Raw genomic sequence first — 16,982 nt, 5'->3', positions numbered from 1 at the left:
TAGCTGTCTTCTATTCATCCAGGCATTATGAAGTTTTAAAAAATGGAAACTGATAACATTCCTCCCTAATTGGTTTTTATGGAAAATATAGCTACTTTTTATTTTAAAATGTTATTTATGCAAAAAGCTAATAGGTTTATTGTCTAAATGAATCAATATTTTAAAATTCCTCACTGCTGATTTCTAATGGGCTATTAATATATAACTCACGTAATCTCTTTGGGATCCCTCATAAGTTTTAACTGTGCAAAAAGGCTCTGAGACCAAACAATGTGAGGACCCCCAGCAAGGAGGGCAAACACAGATCCCACCCCACCACTCCACCCCCACCCCAACCCCATCCCTACCCCTTCACAACAGGGCGAGGGCCCTTTAGGGACCTAATCACACCTTCTACAAACGAAGGACGGAGAAACACACTCATGTCCTCCACCAAAGGAAGAACGTGAGGGTTCTTGTCTGCCCTCGTAGGAAAATGCTTGTTCTTTCTTTTTTGATAAAAGCTTTCCACCACCTCCACTCTACCACCATCACTCACACAAACTTTTCCACAAAAATGTGACTGATTCTCTCTGGGAGACGCTCTCATAAGGATCCACTCAAGAACTTTTCACTATTTTAGCTTAAAGTTGGAAAAGAATACTTTGGCACAGCAAGTCAGTATATGACTACAATTCCATATGAAAACATTTAAAATACATTAGATTTTTGGTCAAGATGAAAGACAAAAAAAAAATCAACCAATCTATTTTAATTGGGTTCCCATGGTAACTGTACAATTGGGTTTTTCAATATAACATCCCCAAGGCCCAATGCACACTTGTAAAATATACTTCCAACAGCCTGAATTGTTTTTACATTACAGCACTCCCAGGAAGAGCAATTATTATACGTTCCCACCCTAACTATTAGTGGCAGGAGATGTTAACACTATTTGCCATATTAACATAACTCATGTAAAGAACACTACATATCACAATAATTATATAAAACTAATCATACACTTCAGATTCATCAAACATGTTCTGGGTAATAAACTGATACAACTGCTGTCACAGAACCGTGTTTACAAAATGTAAGAAATCACGCCCAACTACAGACCAAACCATTATGCCTCTCTTATTGATTTCAAGGATAAACAGAATCAATCATTAATAATTACATTATAAGATGACCCTCAAGGTTAATCATATTCTTAGAGACTCTCACTATGGAACTGAACAACAAACATAGCTGTGCTAATAAATAAATAAATAAAAGATAACGAAGAATTGAAATCCACACTTTAAATAGTAAGAGCACTACAGGAAGCAGAGCACATGCCCTAAGCCAGGACTCTGGCTTCACCTGCACTCACCACAGCATCCGCTCCCTGCACAGCTGGGCCCCCCAAAGCCCAATGCCAAGAGCACAGTGCCAGCCTGCACTGCAAGGCCACAGCCAGCCAGAAGTAGGGGCATAGCCAGAGCTTAAGAATGGCAAGATCCTTCAGGAAAAGGCTGACAATTTGAGTTTCCTTTGCAACGATCATAAAATCCCTATGAACTCTATATATTTTGCAGATCTACAATCCACAGCATGAATCAGTGAGTTAGACAGAAGTAAATTTAACCTTTCCTATCTACCTTTTCTATGTCCCCCCATCAGTAGCCACATAAGCCAGTTTGGTGAGGTGTGGGCCAGTGGGGCTTTCAGCAAGAAATGTCTTGCAAGGTCCCTAAATCAACAGAGACCTCCAAACAGTCTCAGAGAGCTATCTTAGCCTGAAAAGCAGCAAACAGTATGGTTCTGAGAGAGGTAGCTGGTGTCCAACCAGACGACCACATGCTGTCCTTTGAACCAGGCTGGATTAGAGTGTGTATATTGACCAATCTGGAGAGGGGGGAAAAAAATCAACCAACTAACAAAAAGAATCCCAATGAGCCTGTAGAGACTGGTTTAAAAAACCCAGTCTGGCAGCATTTGAGCTGGTCTCTCCTTCCCATCAGGGCGCAGGTTCCTCTACTGCTTACCAGAGCATGCCCACCCAGGGCCAGGACAGCACCAGGCCTTTCCATGGTCTGCTGGCCTCTGGAGTCTCCTGTCTTGCCTGCTGTACCCTATTCCCACAACCACTGATGTTTCTGGTCATGAAATCTGGGTTTCTATTTGTTATTTGTCTTTTACCACGATACACTCACATCTTTTGGGATGCCAAGAGCTAAACCTAACAACAGTGACTTTTTAGAGCACTGTCTGATGACAAAGTTATCCTCAGCCCCAAATTCCAACTTCATACACAATCCCTTTATGAGTTTTGTGCCTTTGAAACAACTTTAGTCTGTAATTCACCTATATATTGGTTTGCCTGGGCTGCCATAACAAAATACCAGACTCGGGGCTTAACCAACAGACATTTATTTTCTCACGGTTCTGGAGGCTGGCAAGTGAGAACTGCTGGTCCTGGCTGATTCTGTTTCTGGTGAGCGCTCCTTTGTGGCTTGCAGACAGCCTCCTCCTTGCTGTGTCCTCACATGGTACAAGAGGGAGAGATCCTCTCTTTCTCTTCTAAGAAAAAAGATCCTCTCTTTCCCTGCTAAGGCCATCAATCCTAGCAGAGTAGGATCCCACTCCTATGACTCAGCTAGCCTTAATTTCCTCCTAAAGGCCCTGTCTCCAAATACAGCCAAATTGGGGGTCAGGACTTCAGCCTATGAATCTTGGGGACACAGTTCAGTCCACAGAACTGTGATGGGCCTTCCATCCAGTAGAAACCACACACCAGGCCTTGGAGAGCATCCAATCTAGCATCCCACCATCAAGAGATGGAAACAATACAAGTCTAGTAGAAAACAGTGGCGTGTGAAGGGCCCCACAGAGGGAGAGATCATGGGGGCTGAAGTAGCTTCTGGAAGAAGTGAGAGTGGGGAGGATTCAGAGAGAGAGGGCCGCAGAGCATGTCTGTGTGGGGATCGGGTCAGAAGAGGTTCCCTGAGGATAGAGCAGAGGCAGCTCTGGGAAGAGAGGGACACGAGTCCCCGACTCACCCAACCTCAGGGCAGAGCACAGATGCAGAGGCCCAAACACAGGAGGCCAGCACTGCCGGGGTTCCACGAGCCCACAGACTTGCCTGGCCTGCAAGAGGGGTCCACAGGCAGGGAGGCTGCGAGGACCATGCGGCTGGCTCTCACCCTGTCTGTGCCAGTGCCCAGCTCAAAACCGTTTCTGGTCTTCACTAAGCTACTCCTGTGGCGGACCCTGCCACTCAGTCTGGTGTAGGTTTGACATGTCCAGAAGCTTTAGGTTTGACATGTCCAGAAGCTTCCCAGGTGTCTTAAAGATAGAAGAAGGAGGCGGTGTGGACGTGCAGAACACCCTGAGTTGGGAGGGTCCCCGACCCCTTGTAGCAGGACACACAGGGCAGCACCCCCTGCAGCCAAGCCCTGCAGCCCCAGCGTGGCCTTGGTGCCAGAGCTGACCTCCCCATCTGGCCACTCCCAGCAGCCTGGCAATGGGTCCCAGCATCCTGAGTCACGCCGGCTAAGCTGGGGCAGTGTGAGCACCCAGGAACCCCAACAGACCATGGAATCAGCACTGCCCCAGGCAGCGGTTCCCCCAGGAGCCGTGGGAGACCATGGAGCTGCTTTTCCCCGGCCAACACCAGAGCCTTCCACCTTTCCAAGAAGCCGTCTGCTGCAACTGTCATGATCTCCACAGCTGGGGGAGAAGCATCTCAGGCCCAAAGAAGGCAAGTCTTATGAGCAAAAGATCCCCACACCCAGAAGAGAAAAATGTCTGAGGAAGTGAGAACTATGACCCCGAAGGCTTTCTGGAGTGACAAACAATCCAAAAAATGAGACAAGGACAGCAGGGGCCACGTCCAGCTAAAGGGAAATGACCCAGGCTCTGGGAGCTGTTCTAATGACACTCATGGCAAAATACAAAGGGAAGGCTTGCGAGCCCATGCTTCCGGAGAACCAAAAAAAAAGAAAATTCAACGACTGCTTCTGCCTCAAGACCCAGGTGGACTCGAGCTAGTGGCAAAGTGACAGCAGTGATGCCCCGGAGGACCCTGGAATGAGAGCCGAGGGAGGCAGGGACCACCCACCCCAGTCCGCCGGGGACATCTCCGTTTTAGCACAGAAAGTCTTGCCTCCTGGCAAATGGTTGGTCACCTACGAATATGATCACAGATTGTGGCTTTCCAAGAGCCTGTGCTCTTGCTGGGCCAAGGACGATCACAGGGTGGTCAACTGTGGCCAAGAGGGTGGATAACGTTGAACTTTAAGAACATTAACTTCAGAACCCGTGCATTCCTTCTAAGGAACACTTCTTCCTTATTTCAGAAGTGGCACCATGGGAGCGGCCTCCTCAGCAACCTCCTGTGTCCTGGTGGGTACCTCCCTTCCCACGTCGCCTGCCTCTCAGGCTGGCCTGGGCTGGAGACTGATGGCCTGCAGAGGCACTGAGAGTGTGCTGATCGGCCTGCACCCCACACAACCACAGCATCCATCTGACTCCACAGCTTAATCTGATGATAATACAATGGTGACAGAAACGAATTTTTCTGCACAATAAAGAATAGCACACATGGGCTTTTCTTGGGATAGCTAGCTAAACTGAGTAACTTTTAGAAACATATCATTCCTTTTCTTCGCCCATTATTCTAGGAACTTCCACTTGAGCGTTCAAGGCCTTACTAATAAGACCCGCCGCATCCGCTGCGCCCCACGCCTCTCACGCACCATGCTGAGGGTGGCACGCACCTTCTCATCTGATCCCCCATCACCCAGACACACACAGCCCTGCGCTGCTGGCATGACTTTAACTAGATGACAACTGCAGGAGGCTGAGACCCTGGCTTTAACACTCCTAGAGTGAATCCAGGCCTGCAACAGTGGCCTCAACGCTCCCCTCCCCACCCCATCACCCTCCTAGGACTTCCCATCTGTGCTTCCAACACACCGACCTGCAGCCATCTAGGCACCTGCAGCTCTCACTCGTCCCCTGGAAGCCTCCTCCCCAGACCTTGCCACCTCTCACTGTTCAAATCTCCACTCGAAAGCCACCTCCTCAGAGGGGACTTCTTCAACGTCTTCAACCACTTACCAAGCTCCCCACCCCCCCCCCCAACAAAGGCCAGGCTCTTCACCTCATTCAGTCTAGCCAGCCCTCACCAGTACCTACAAAATGTGTGGGTGTGACAAGCATGTCTCCCCATCACACAACGAGCCCCTTGAAGACAAGGCCGCTGTGAGCCCAGGGCCCGGAGGAAGCCCAGCCACCCTCGTCAATCTCTGCTGCCCAGGGGCACACTCAGCCACACCAGCCCACGAGACATGTCATGGTGTTTAAGGCCCCAGCACACACTATTTCTAATTTGCATTCTGATGTGACTGTACCTCTAACACCTGACGGCTTGGTTTTTAAAATTCCGCGACTCCTGCAGGACGTACAGGTTGCCCCCAACAGGGACAGGCTGGGGTGGGAGCAATGGTAATGAGCCTGGGTCCACCGCTGCCATCCTCGCCTGAATGCGTTGTAGTCGGGCAATCTCCCACCTCAGAACCCAGATGCCAGGCAGGGCAGAGGGGGGCCTGTTTACCCTTCCAAAGCCAGATCCTTTATCTGGCTTCCCTCACATAAAAAGCACACACACCAAGTCTTTCCTCTCTCTCAATAAGAAAAGCGATGCTAAACTTAGTCCCTCATAACCACACTCTGCGACTCCCGCCTGCTCCGCTCTCACCAGAAGCCACCAGGGTTGACCCCAGCTATACCTCCTAGAACTGTCCCCGCCCTGCCAGGCCTGCTGCCACCATCCTGCCTCCTCTGCCCCAATCAGCCCCCTGCCAGCCCCGTGATCTTCTCCGGGAAGCACTGACAGGCTAGTGTTCCCCGCTCACAAGACTCCCAAGGCCCTTCCCCCGGCGCAGCATTTGGGCTCCCTAGGCCCTGGCCCCACTGGCTAGCTCTGCCTTCCTGTCCAGCCCCACATGCCTGCCACACTCTGCTCAAATTCAACTACGGCCAGGTCCTCAAATGTACCCATGTCCACAGTCCCACCGCTCTGCTCAAAATACCCACCCCTTGGGCCACTTGGAGAAACCTGACCGGTAGCCACAGTCCCGCAAATGTTTCAGAGGGAATCAGGCATGGGTCCCTGGCCTGCAGGGACATGGTGAGGCGTGTGCACAGTCCCGGGACATGGCTGGCCCTCTGCATCCTCCCATCTTTCCTCTGGCCCTACCGCCCAGGTCGCTCCACTCTCTAGTGGTGTGTGGGGTAGGCACAAGACACACACAGGGACGGCTTTGCCATCCCCAAGTCCTCACTGCACCCAGCCTCAGCTACGGCTCAACACCTTCAAGCAGGAATACACTTGGGCGCGTTGCTTTTCCCACAATGCTAAAGACAACACTTGGACACACTGATGTTCAGAAAACATTAGCTACATAAACAGGTATGTATCTGTTTACACCCTGTCTTGCCCCTTAAAGGACTTCTAACAGCTTCTCAGGCTCATCATTGCAAAGCCAGCCTGGCACATGTGGTTATGAGCCTGCACTTGGTTATCAAATAAATCTGGGTTGAAAACAAAACTCTACCTCTATCCCAGGAGATCTGTGCAAGTCACTCAAACTCTCCGAGGCCCGGGTTCCTCATATGCAAAACAAAGACACTCACAGCGCCCTCTCCTTCATGGGGTGGTGGTGAGCCTTTCCTAAGTTGGTCTGTACAAGGCAACAAGTGCAGCATGCCCAGAATAATCACCAGGGTGAGCTGAACCATGACAGGAGATTAAGGAGACACCCCAAATAAAAATAAGGCCCATTTCCACGAACACATGAAATGCTGCAGACTTCCCATTTTTGACCAAGTTTACCCAGTGGACCTGCGTTACCCCTCACTGCTGTGGTCTAAACGGCCGTCACACATGGGAAAATACTGTCACATGCTGGTGTCACTGCTGGTTCCTGGCCACTGCCATCGTGTCAGATCCTGTGTCGGTCCTTTGGGAAGTTCTTTCAATTTAACAGATGAATAATGTCAAGGCTCCCAGACAGTGTCTCGGGCTGTCAGCAACTGCCAAGTGCCCCTAGGAGCACACACGAAGCCCACCTGCCCACTCGAGGCCGATGTGGCACACCTGAACCTTCAGAATGCTGCCACCTCGATAATGCCTACTGTGAAAAGACAGAAACAGGTGGCAGAGCCAGTAGCCTCTTTACAGACAAAAGGATTTCAGAGACCTAGCAAATGAATAGGGAACTACCTTATGCTGCACACAGACAATGCTCTGTGACCTTCTGGAACCTCAGACGCACCAGAGGTGGCAAATGTGGCCAAGTGACCCCGACCTCTAGTCCTGCCTCCACCAAAACAGAGCCGACTCTGCATCCGCAAACACCAACCGCCTTCATTCAGGCCTCCCCAGCGCCAGGCATCCTTCTGGATGAGAACTGTCCCTGGCCCTGCTTTTGGAGAAACCTGGCCTTGGAAGATTAAGTAACTCTGCTCAAGGGCACAGGATTATAACTCGTGAAGCCAGGTCCAAACGGAAGCCGGTCTGTTCCCAGAAGGTGCACTTCTGACCACCGTGCACACGCCCCCAGTGAGGGCTTGGGTGTGTGCAGATCTGCAAAATAAAGATTCGGATTGGACTGGGGGAAAACGAGGGCTCGAAAGGGTTCTTCACTGTCTTCTCGTTTCATCTTTCCATGAGACTCAGCTCCAAATTAAAATTTCTACCCACGTAGTAGATAGAAATTTTACTTTTAAAAAAATATGTATTTACTGTCTCGTGTGCCTATACTTACCCAGGTAGAAAGAATAAGCATAATCGTCCCCACCCAATGGATGAGGAGGTGCCTGGAGGGCTAAGAGTTGCCCAGGGTGACCCAGCTAGGAAACAGCATCACTCCCACACACGGCTCTGGCACTTCCTGTAGAAAAGCTCAATTCAGTCCCACAAAATGTATTCAGCTGTGCTCTGAAAGTTAACCCTCACCTGAGACCAGGAAAATGCCTTGACCCAGAGAGGGATAAAAACAAGACAACCCTCTCAAAAGGAAAGAAGGGGTGAAATATGATACGGGCTGTCCGTGCTTCACATTTGTTTGTAAAACTAACGCCAAAGCTTTGGTAACATCTGCATCTTGTCATAACCACAAAACTGAAAACTCGAATGCTATGATAACATGTTGGGTTTGCAATTTGAAGAGATTCAGGTCTCTCAGGAGTTACAAAACCGTACTCATACCCATATGCACAGACAACCTGCAGCAATGCCAACTGCCAATGGATCCTTCTGGAAGGGGGACTCGGAGCTTGCCTGGGCTGGAGAGTGCTACTTCCCAGAGGATCCTAAGGCCTTCCCTAGAGGTGCTCAAGCATTAGGGTCTGCCAGAATCCCCTGGCATCCCCAGGTTCTGGTCCTGTAGGTCTCCCATGGGGCCCTGTAATCGAGACACCTCTCTAGCCAGCACCCACAGTAATTCTGATGCAGAGGGCCTAGGCCACCCTCAGAGAAACGCTCCTCCGCTGTTGCCTGTGAAGATCCCACTTTACGGACAGCAACAGGTCCAAGGGGCTGTGACTCGTCAGGTCTTGCTGGAACTGCATTCCGGTAGTGGCTCTTACCCCACACAAGCAGGAGAGACACCTGAACATGACATCCCCAGCTGCCCACCAGAGTCCTTTTGACTGGGGAGTACAATGTAGCTAAAAGTTTAAAAACAAATGATAAATAACTAGCAATTATTTATCGCATTTCAACATATAATGCCCCATCTCCTTCTCTGCCCTGAGATTCATTCACTCTCTTCACCCACCTAAATATCTCTGAACATCCCATGCCAGAATTGCCTGATCCGTCAATGAGGCATGCGTTTTCTAAACCTCTATGCATATGACTCAATTTGTCAGTAAAAACTGCCACCCGCGCTGTGCTTGCAGAAAAATGTCCATAAACACATTATTGCGACTGGCAGAACGATGTCTATAACAAAAACAAATAGATTTAACAAGTGCCTCCTTTTACAAGTCATGCCACTGGTGGACTATCCATTCGGTGTCCCCCAGCCCAGACTTCTGGGAATGGGCGGCAGGGCTGGGTGGGAGACTCTGCTGACTTCACAAGCATCACAGGTAGGAAATTATTCTACCAAGAAACTTTCAGGAGTAGGAGAGTGAAGACACCAGGCATTTAGTGCGCTCTCACCATTCCTTTCATGTTACACACACTATGACTAATTTAACAACCATAAGAAAATGTTTTTGTAGAATTTTTGTACTGATTTTAGAACAGCTACCTCCAAGTGGGGTGAAGGGGACACGAGGCCTCCTTGGAGAACCCTGCTCTGCTGTTGAGCCACTGATTTAACTGAAAATAACTTGCGGTGTCAAAACCAAGTTTCACCATTCAGAGCATCCGCAGGGGCGGCCCCCAGGGCGGCCTATTCAGTTACTTAGCTGGAGGAGCTTCGAGAGCACGGGCTGCCGAGGACTGGCTTTGCTGCCAGGACCGAGCACCTTGGCAGGACTCAGTGTTTGATTCCTTTACGGGTGATCCACACCTGCCAAAGCCACTCTGATACTTCAAAGATCAACAAAGTCACAAAAATGATTTCTTCCTCTTCGTAAATCACTTCAATAGCTCTATGAAGAAGTCAGTCATTCATTACATTCCATACTATATTCATTAGTTTTCCCCACACCACGCAGCCCTCCAATATAAGCTGTACTGTTAATTTTTTTAACTCAAAAGAAAACTAGACTATGTCCACCAACCAGCAGATATGCAGCAGTTAATGAAAAGCCACAGAACACACATCTTACAACATTCGGTCCACAACACAAGGTCTCCAACTTCTACTTACCTATGCCCAAGACAGGCCTGCAGAGCTAACAGCATAGGTTCACAAAATCCTCATGCCAACCAAGGACCCTCCTGCACAGCTCAAACCTCCTCCCTCCCAGATAAATCCTTTCACTTCAAAACAAGAGTGGGGCACAGGGCTGGCTTGTGCATCATGAGTGTCTACATAAAGACCACTCTCACCCCACAGTCAGGTGATGGTTCATGTGTCTTCTCTGATTTTAAATCCCTCAGGTTTCATTTAAATAATATCCTGCAGGGCCAGGCATGGTGGCTCATGCCTGTAATTCCAGCACTTCGGGAGGCCTAGGAGGGAAGATCACTTGAGTCCAGGAGTTCGAGACCATCCTAGGCAACATAGGGAGACCCTGGCCTCTAAAAACAACAACAATTAGCCAGGTGTGGTGGCACATACCTGTAGTCCCTGGTACTTGGGAGGTCAAAGCAGGAGATTCGCTTCAGCCCAGGAGCTTGAGGCTGCAGGGAGCTATGATCTCACCACTGCACTCCAGCCTGGGCAAAAGACCAAGACCTTGTCTCTAAAAATAATAAAATAATATTCTGCAGTAAGACCCCAGCTCTTTCAGAAAGTAGCTGCATTAAAAACTACCTGTCCCAGGAAACAGAGGGTCAGGAAGGACTGTAGCAACAGCCCACCAGCCGAAGAAGCACAGGGCCCTGCAGGGTCTGGGAGGCTCAATGTGTCCCCTGGAGGGACTAGAGTCCCAAACAGAAGTCAAAAACCTCAGGGCAAGTGGATCTGGACATGGAACTTTATGCTGGGGAAGGGGGTCAGAATGAAGTGCAAAAACAAGAATAATGCTAAAGGAAAAGATAACGCAGAAAATTCAGTTTTGCCTCCATTTTTTTTCTATCAAAGAGAATATACTGAAAAGAGCATTAATACCAAAAAGAAAAACGGAAGGTTTGAATCACTGGCTCCTAAATGTGTGTCCTCTGCAAAACAGGACAGACAATTTAGTAACTTTATTTTTTTTATTATAAAATACTGAAAGAGTCAGGGTTTTGGTGTCCTAAGAAAGGGTGGGAAGAGGACTGGAGAGGAACAAACTCTGAGGGGGCAATGGGGAAGGCAAGTTCTTTTTCAGGCCCTTCCTACCCCCTTCTTCCCTGCAAAAGGACAGAGGAGGCCCTGATTGAGACACCTGGGAAAGAAACCCAAACAACGAAAAGTAAGGCCCAGGTGATATCAATTTAAGACCTCAACAAGGTTCAAGAATCTGAGCAGCTGAACAAGGTGCTACCCAATGTGTACCTAGGGCTCTATTTCTTTCAACCTTACTAACAGCAAAGGCTTTTTAAAGTAGTACCTAATACTATTAGTTAAATCCTTATTTTGATACAGATGTTTTTTTCCCCTTCAGGACAGTTTCGCTCTCATCGCCCAGGTTGGAGTGCAATGGCGCAATCTCGGCTCACTGCAACCTCCGCCTCCCAGGTTCAAGCAATTCTCCTGCCTCAGTCTCCCAAGTAACTGGGATTACCGACATGCACCACCACGCCTGGATACTTTTTGTATTTTTAGTAGAAACGGGGTTTCACCATGTTGGCCTGGCTGGTCTCAAACTCCTGACTTCAGGTGATCCACCCACCTCGGCCTCCCAAAGTGCTGAGATTACAGGCGTGAGCCATCGTGCCCGGCCCAGATTTTTTTTTTTAATGAAAATATATACATTGAAAAGTACCTGAGTATAGTTCCGTACTGGTGGTCTACTTCATCCAGGCCCCTGACTGTGGCAGACACTACTCCACTGTTCAAATTCTAACCCGAGACGGAGGGCCCAGGAAGAAAGACACGCGGCAGAGCAAGGCCAGGTCTCCTCTGCTACTTGCAGGCAGGCTCCGGGTCCAGGCAAGTATCCTGGCCCTCTGAGTTAACGTGATGTTAACAATCAGCCAGGCTCTTGACGTGGTTGCCTTCAAAGTTTTCACACCCCCACCCACCAGGTGCGCTAAGCTTTGGGTTTTTTAAATCTTGTTCATCTCCCAGAGTGTTTTAGCCATTGAGAGGGCCCTGAAAATAACAAAACCATCTCCTAGACACCTGCCCAGGGATGGGGGAGATGACGGGAGAGGCTGACTTAACAGATACTCTATAGGTTTATATTTGGATGTCTATGTAAATAACCAGTCTAATTCTCAGCTCTCTGTGCTTAACTCTCTCTGCTTAACATTCTACTGAGAACAGCTGTGGTGACCCCTCTCTGGACCAAGCCGCTTCCCTGTCCGATGATGGTCTTAGCAAAGGTTGCACACGCATGTACAAAGTCTGCTTTCCAGGACGGAAAGCCAGCTACTCAGCTGAAGCAACTGAGAGCAGACACCACCCTGACATTTCAGGAGATGATGAACCCAGGAGTGCAAAATACATAGTTCAGAACTCCTCTGCGGTCCAGTGTGTGTGGCTCTCCAGCGAGCCTTGCTTACTCTAAGTGTTGATGAATACAATCAGGGTATGATGTACACAAACACCAGCCATAGTAACCAGGAGGCCCCTAGAACTTGGCCTCCAGCAGGAAGGAAATATGGGACTCTGCCTAAGTATGCTAAAGGGTTACTGCAAACCAAGACGCGCGCAGGGGCTTCTGGAAGCTTCCTGGAGCAGCTGGCGGAGGGAAACCTGGCAGCATGGAGGAGCAGGAAGAACCCGGGGTCCGGGCCTGGGGCTGGCACCTAGAGGTAAGGCAGGGGCTGCCACGACCCCCGCCACACACCAGTCCACAGTCACTGCAGCACAGCCTGGTCCAGGAACCCCAGGCCCGGGGGAAGGCTGGGCAACACCTGGGAGGCACTTGGGGCGCACCTGGAGCTCGCCAGGGGTAGGTGGGGGTCAGGGCGGCCCCACACCCGACGGCGAAGTGAGGGCGCCTGCAGGACCACTCGAGGCTGCCACCGTCCCGAGGGAGAGCTCCGCACTCTGCCGGGAGCGAGGCGACCCAGACACTCACCAAGTCGCAAACGGTGCGGACCGCGAGGACCTGCGGGCGCCGGGACGCAAAGCGTTCTAGTGGCGTGGGCTGTCCCAGCATATCCGGGGCGCGGGGGCGGGGCCGAGGGGCACGGGGATGGCGGCGTGGGGCGGGGTCTAGAGCGGGGCGGAGCCGAGGACCTGAGAAAAGCAAGAGAGCGCGCGGGGGCGGGGCCGGGGCGCGCGGGGGCGGGGCCGGGGCGGGGCGGGGTGTTCCCGCCCGACTGGGTAGGCGCATGCCCAGTGCGGCGGCGCCGGACCTGAACCAGTCTGCGCAGCCTCGCTGGACGCCGACTCGCCGGCCTTGGTGTTGCCGCAGCGCCGCTGCTCTGTGCGCCTGACCCGGCTGGCCCTTTGGCCGGTACAAGCCGGGCAGCGCCTTCCCAGCTTCCGCCTCAGGCTCTGTGCCTTAGTTTGCCAAATAGCCCGTACCTTTTCCTGTCACAGGGATAGTCCGCGGGCGTGCAAGCGACATGCCACGTGCCCGAGTGGTCCTGAAAGCGCGCGGGGGTCGTAGGACGGCGCCCGCTTAGTGAGAACCCAGGTCCTGTTCAGGGCGGCTGCGCTGAGCCCGGAGCGCGAGTTTCTCCCCTCCTGGGGCCGCTCCCCCAGTCAGGGACCCTCAGACCAGCAGAGATCCTGTCAGGGGGCCGTGGGGGCAGCCTCCAGGGCCTGTGGTGGGCGATCCCGTCCAGGGGCTGCAGTCACCGATGGCCTAGACACGGCCAGGGCCTGACTCAGCCGCTCTGCAGAGAGCACACAGGGTGCCAGGCCCTGCTTGGCGTTGTGTGGACGTTATTAGGAGTTGAATTGTGTCCACCAGAGAAGCTATGTTGGAGTCCTAACTCCCAGTACCTCGGTGTGACCCTCATTTGGAGATGGGGACTTTACAGAGGTTAAAATGAAGCCACCAATTAGTGGGCCCTCATACAGTATGACTCGTGTCCTTATAGGCAGGAGGCCACTTGGGGAGGAGGACTGGAGGGCTGCACCTGCAAGCCGGAAGCCTAAGAGGACAGACCCTTCCCTGGAGCCTTCGGAGGGAGCAGGGTCCTAACTCACCTCGGTTTCAAACTTCTGGCCCCCGGAAGTGTGAGACAATAGGTTTCTGTTGTTTTAAGCCACTCAGTGTGTGGCATTTTATTATGGCAGCCCCAGGCAATGGGTACAGAAACCATTGTCTCTAACATGGTTGGCATAAGTACCCCAGGGAGTAGTATCATCCCTGGAGGCTTCGGAGAGGTCACACACCCCTTGGCAGTTTCAAGGATCCCATCTAAGGCCCGCATGCGCTAAGCCACCATGCTACGGGCCTTGTAGGTTCTGTTTGTTATCTTAATGGAAAAGGGTCTTCACCTTCCCAGTGTAGCTTCCCTGTTGGGTTTTGGCCAATGCTCATACCTTCATATTTGTGACTTGCAGGATCCAACATATTAGCATGAGTGATAAGGGTTGTTCAGAGGAGAACTTCAGCAGGATTTGCTTTGGGATGAGCCCTGGTGACAATACAGGCTGCATCACTGATCGTCTGAGGTTCCCCACCCTGGACCTTACCTCAGATGAGACAAGTTTTAAATAGCTGCTTGTGGAAAATAAACTAGGCCCTGAGTACACGATATAATGGTCAAATGAAGGCACTTTTTCCCCACTGAACCAGACACAGCCTCGGAATCCTTCTCAACACTGTGTTCCAAGCAGCCATTCACATTTAAACTAATGTGGAAGGAGAGATGAAACACGTTTGCCCTTGGCTCTGGTTTTTTCCATTAGCCTTCTGTAAGACTTCGGGAAACTCATCTGACTTCTCTAATCCTCAGTTTCATACTCTGTAAAGGAGTCTTATGATAATGTACCCTACGTGTATACAAACTATCCTTCCATATTAGGGCATGTGTGCGTAGGGAAAATAAACCACCAGCACCACACCACACTACTAAGAAATAATGCTATACACCTGGCCACTTACAGCCTGTTACTACCAGGACCCAGTTAAAACCGGGATCCTAATAGAACCAAAGGAAAAACAATGCTGAAATGGAATCAGAGTGCCAACTGGTATTCTAACAAGTGTGCTGTTAGGTAGTTTTGCAGTTAACACATGACTCATACATTTATCTGAATAATATTTTAAGGCGAATCCCTAAACTCTTAAGAAAAAGAGACTGGCCAGTCTTAGCATCTCTGATTCCCCACCCTAGGAAAGAAAGGCCAATGTGGTCATCCAAAGCCCTTTAGGAGGGCCCTGTGGGAATGGGGAGGCGGTCCACGAGAGAAAGTGCTGGCTTCCCAGGGAGACGTGTGGACCTGGCCCTGGCTGCACTGACAGGACTCAGTCCCCTTGCTGGTGTGGTGGGAAGAACTATGTGAAGGGCCACAGCTACTTCAGTGGTAAGGACTGTGTCAGGAGCTCGAGGATCAGGAGCCAAATAAGGGTCTCAGTGCAGAGGGGCAAGAGGAAAAAGGCTACCACCTGACCAAGGACTGGCCTGCAAAAGGCCAGGATTCGAGGATGTGACCGCTTAGGCTGTCCGATGAGCAGAACTCAAACCCACACTCCCTACACCTGCTGGTACAAGCTCCTCCCTTCGTCATGGTAATTTCAAAAACCCAAGTTTTCATCAAGAGCTCCCCACGCCTCTCCCCCTTGTCCCATTACAATCTCATCATCGCCTGTGTGTTCGTCCTACTGTTAAAGGAACACAGGATGGCTCCAAAGCCAGGAGGTCGCCGGGTCCACTGAAGAGTAAGGAACACAGGATAGGGAGGCTCGGATGTGGTGCCAGCCCTGCCCCTCACTGAGCAACCACCTGACTTCTCTGTTCATAGGATGGCAGCACAGGACTGGTTGGGTGAGATTCCTCTGAGGTCTCCCATCTTCAGATTAACAAATCACAGCCCCTTTTCCTCCAGACACAGATTCCTGTGAAGAACTTTTTACAAAAGAGGTGGGAAAACCACAAAAGGGTATGCTCAACTGCAGTCCGACTTCCTCAAGGAGCTCCCTGGATTTCCTTTAAGATCAGCCAGCTTTCTTGTGGGCACTGGGAACAATGTTAATTTGCATAGTTTCTTTAAACATCCAAATGGATACCTTTCAGGTTAAGCAAATGAACACGACATGCGATTGCTTCTAATGATTTGCAATCCAAGAAATTTGTTTAATAAGCCTGTCTTCCCAAGCTACTTTTGTGACATTAGAGACCACTTACAACAAAGCTGTCTTCAGTAGTCAAACTTAATCCTTACTACCCTACCTTTGGGAAATGAAAGGATTTTATAACGATCACATAAGACCTTATGTGGTTTGAAAGCCCCAAACTCCGGACAAATGTGTGATGGTCGTGTAACAAAAGAAACATATTACAGAGCTCCCCACTTTAAGTGTTTTACATATGGTTTGCTTTTAGGATAGCATCTCAAGTGGAGGGTTTTGCTGATTAACACAATTGATTTTCTTAGCCCCAGTGTTCCTGTAAATGTTGGAGCCAAGAGCTGGAGTCAGCGCTTTGGACCTGGGAGAGGCCAGGAGGCCAGGGAGCCTCAAGCTCTCTGGAGGAAGAAGCCTGAAATGAAAAGGTGGGGGCCATCAGTACCGGGGTTGAATGCTAGGTGCTTCTGATTACACTCCTGTGTGACACTCGTTGTCAGCATGGCAGAGGCATCGTGGTGTAACTCCAGCAGGGAGTGTAATCCACTACTGGGCAGGAGAGGGCGGGAAGGAGGGACTTCAGGCTTTGCCTCACACAGAGGGTAAGGGAATGGTGCAGGGTGGAGAAAGGGGATGGGGGTGCAACTAAAACAGGAGGGGCTCCTTGGCTCTTGCATTCCTCCAAAGAGGCAGCACATCCTCCTGCCGGGAGCCCCTGGGAGCTCCTGTTGAGAACTGGAATCTTCAGGCCGTTTTGTGTCAAGAAGGGCATGGAGGATAACTCCTAAAGAAACGAACCAGAGGCAGCCCAAAGGCTCCTATTAGAAAGACTTTTCCTGAAACTTCCTTTGCCAGTTTGTGGGTGCAGGGCCTGGAGATGGATTTATGGGACTCTCTGCAGGCCCCTGTGGGGCTTGTAGTGGAATGGTGCACAGATGAGGAAATAGTTTGCTCTCTGGAGCAGTGACCTCTACCCAGGAGATGCG

General features: G+C 50.6%; 1 protein-coding gene across 3 annotated transcripts in view; it reads right to left on the bottom strand.

Moving 5' to 3' along the window:
• Nucleotides 1-12,977, bottom strand: part of MGMT (O-6-methylguanine-DNA methyltransferase) — a 300,789-nt gene extending 287,812 nt beyond the window's left edge. Inside the window, exons 1-2 of one of the 3 annotated variants that reach the window (XM_054435998.2) lie at nucleotides 12,829-12,945; nucleotides 10,275-10,398 (exon numbers count right to left, since the gene is read on the bottom strand). Coding sequence is in view for 1 of the 3 variants with exons in the window: in XM_054435997.2 (XP_054291972.1) it covers nucleotides 12,829-12,909 (81 nt within the window). In the remaining 2 variants the exon portion in view is untranslated. Of the gene's footprint in view, nucleotides 1-10,274; nucleotides 10,399-12,683; nucleotides 12,705-12,828 lie in introns of those variants that run through there. The other 2 variants (XM_054435997.2, XM_054435999.2) reach the window with 2 other exon arrangements.
• Between the last annotated feature and the right edge of the window lie 4,005 nt (nucleotides 12,978-16,982).

Source organism: Pongo pygmaeus, chromosome 8, assembly GCF_028885625.2.
Source record: "Pongo pygmaeus isolate AG05252 chromosome 8, NHGRI_mPonPyg2-v2.0_pri, whole genome shotgun sequence".
NCBI lineage: Eukaryota > Metazoa > Chordata > Mammalia > Primates > Hominidae > Pongo > Pongo pygmaeus.
This window is presented reverse-complemented; position numbering and strand designations above follow the sequence as displayed.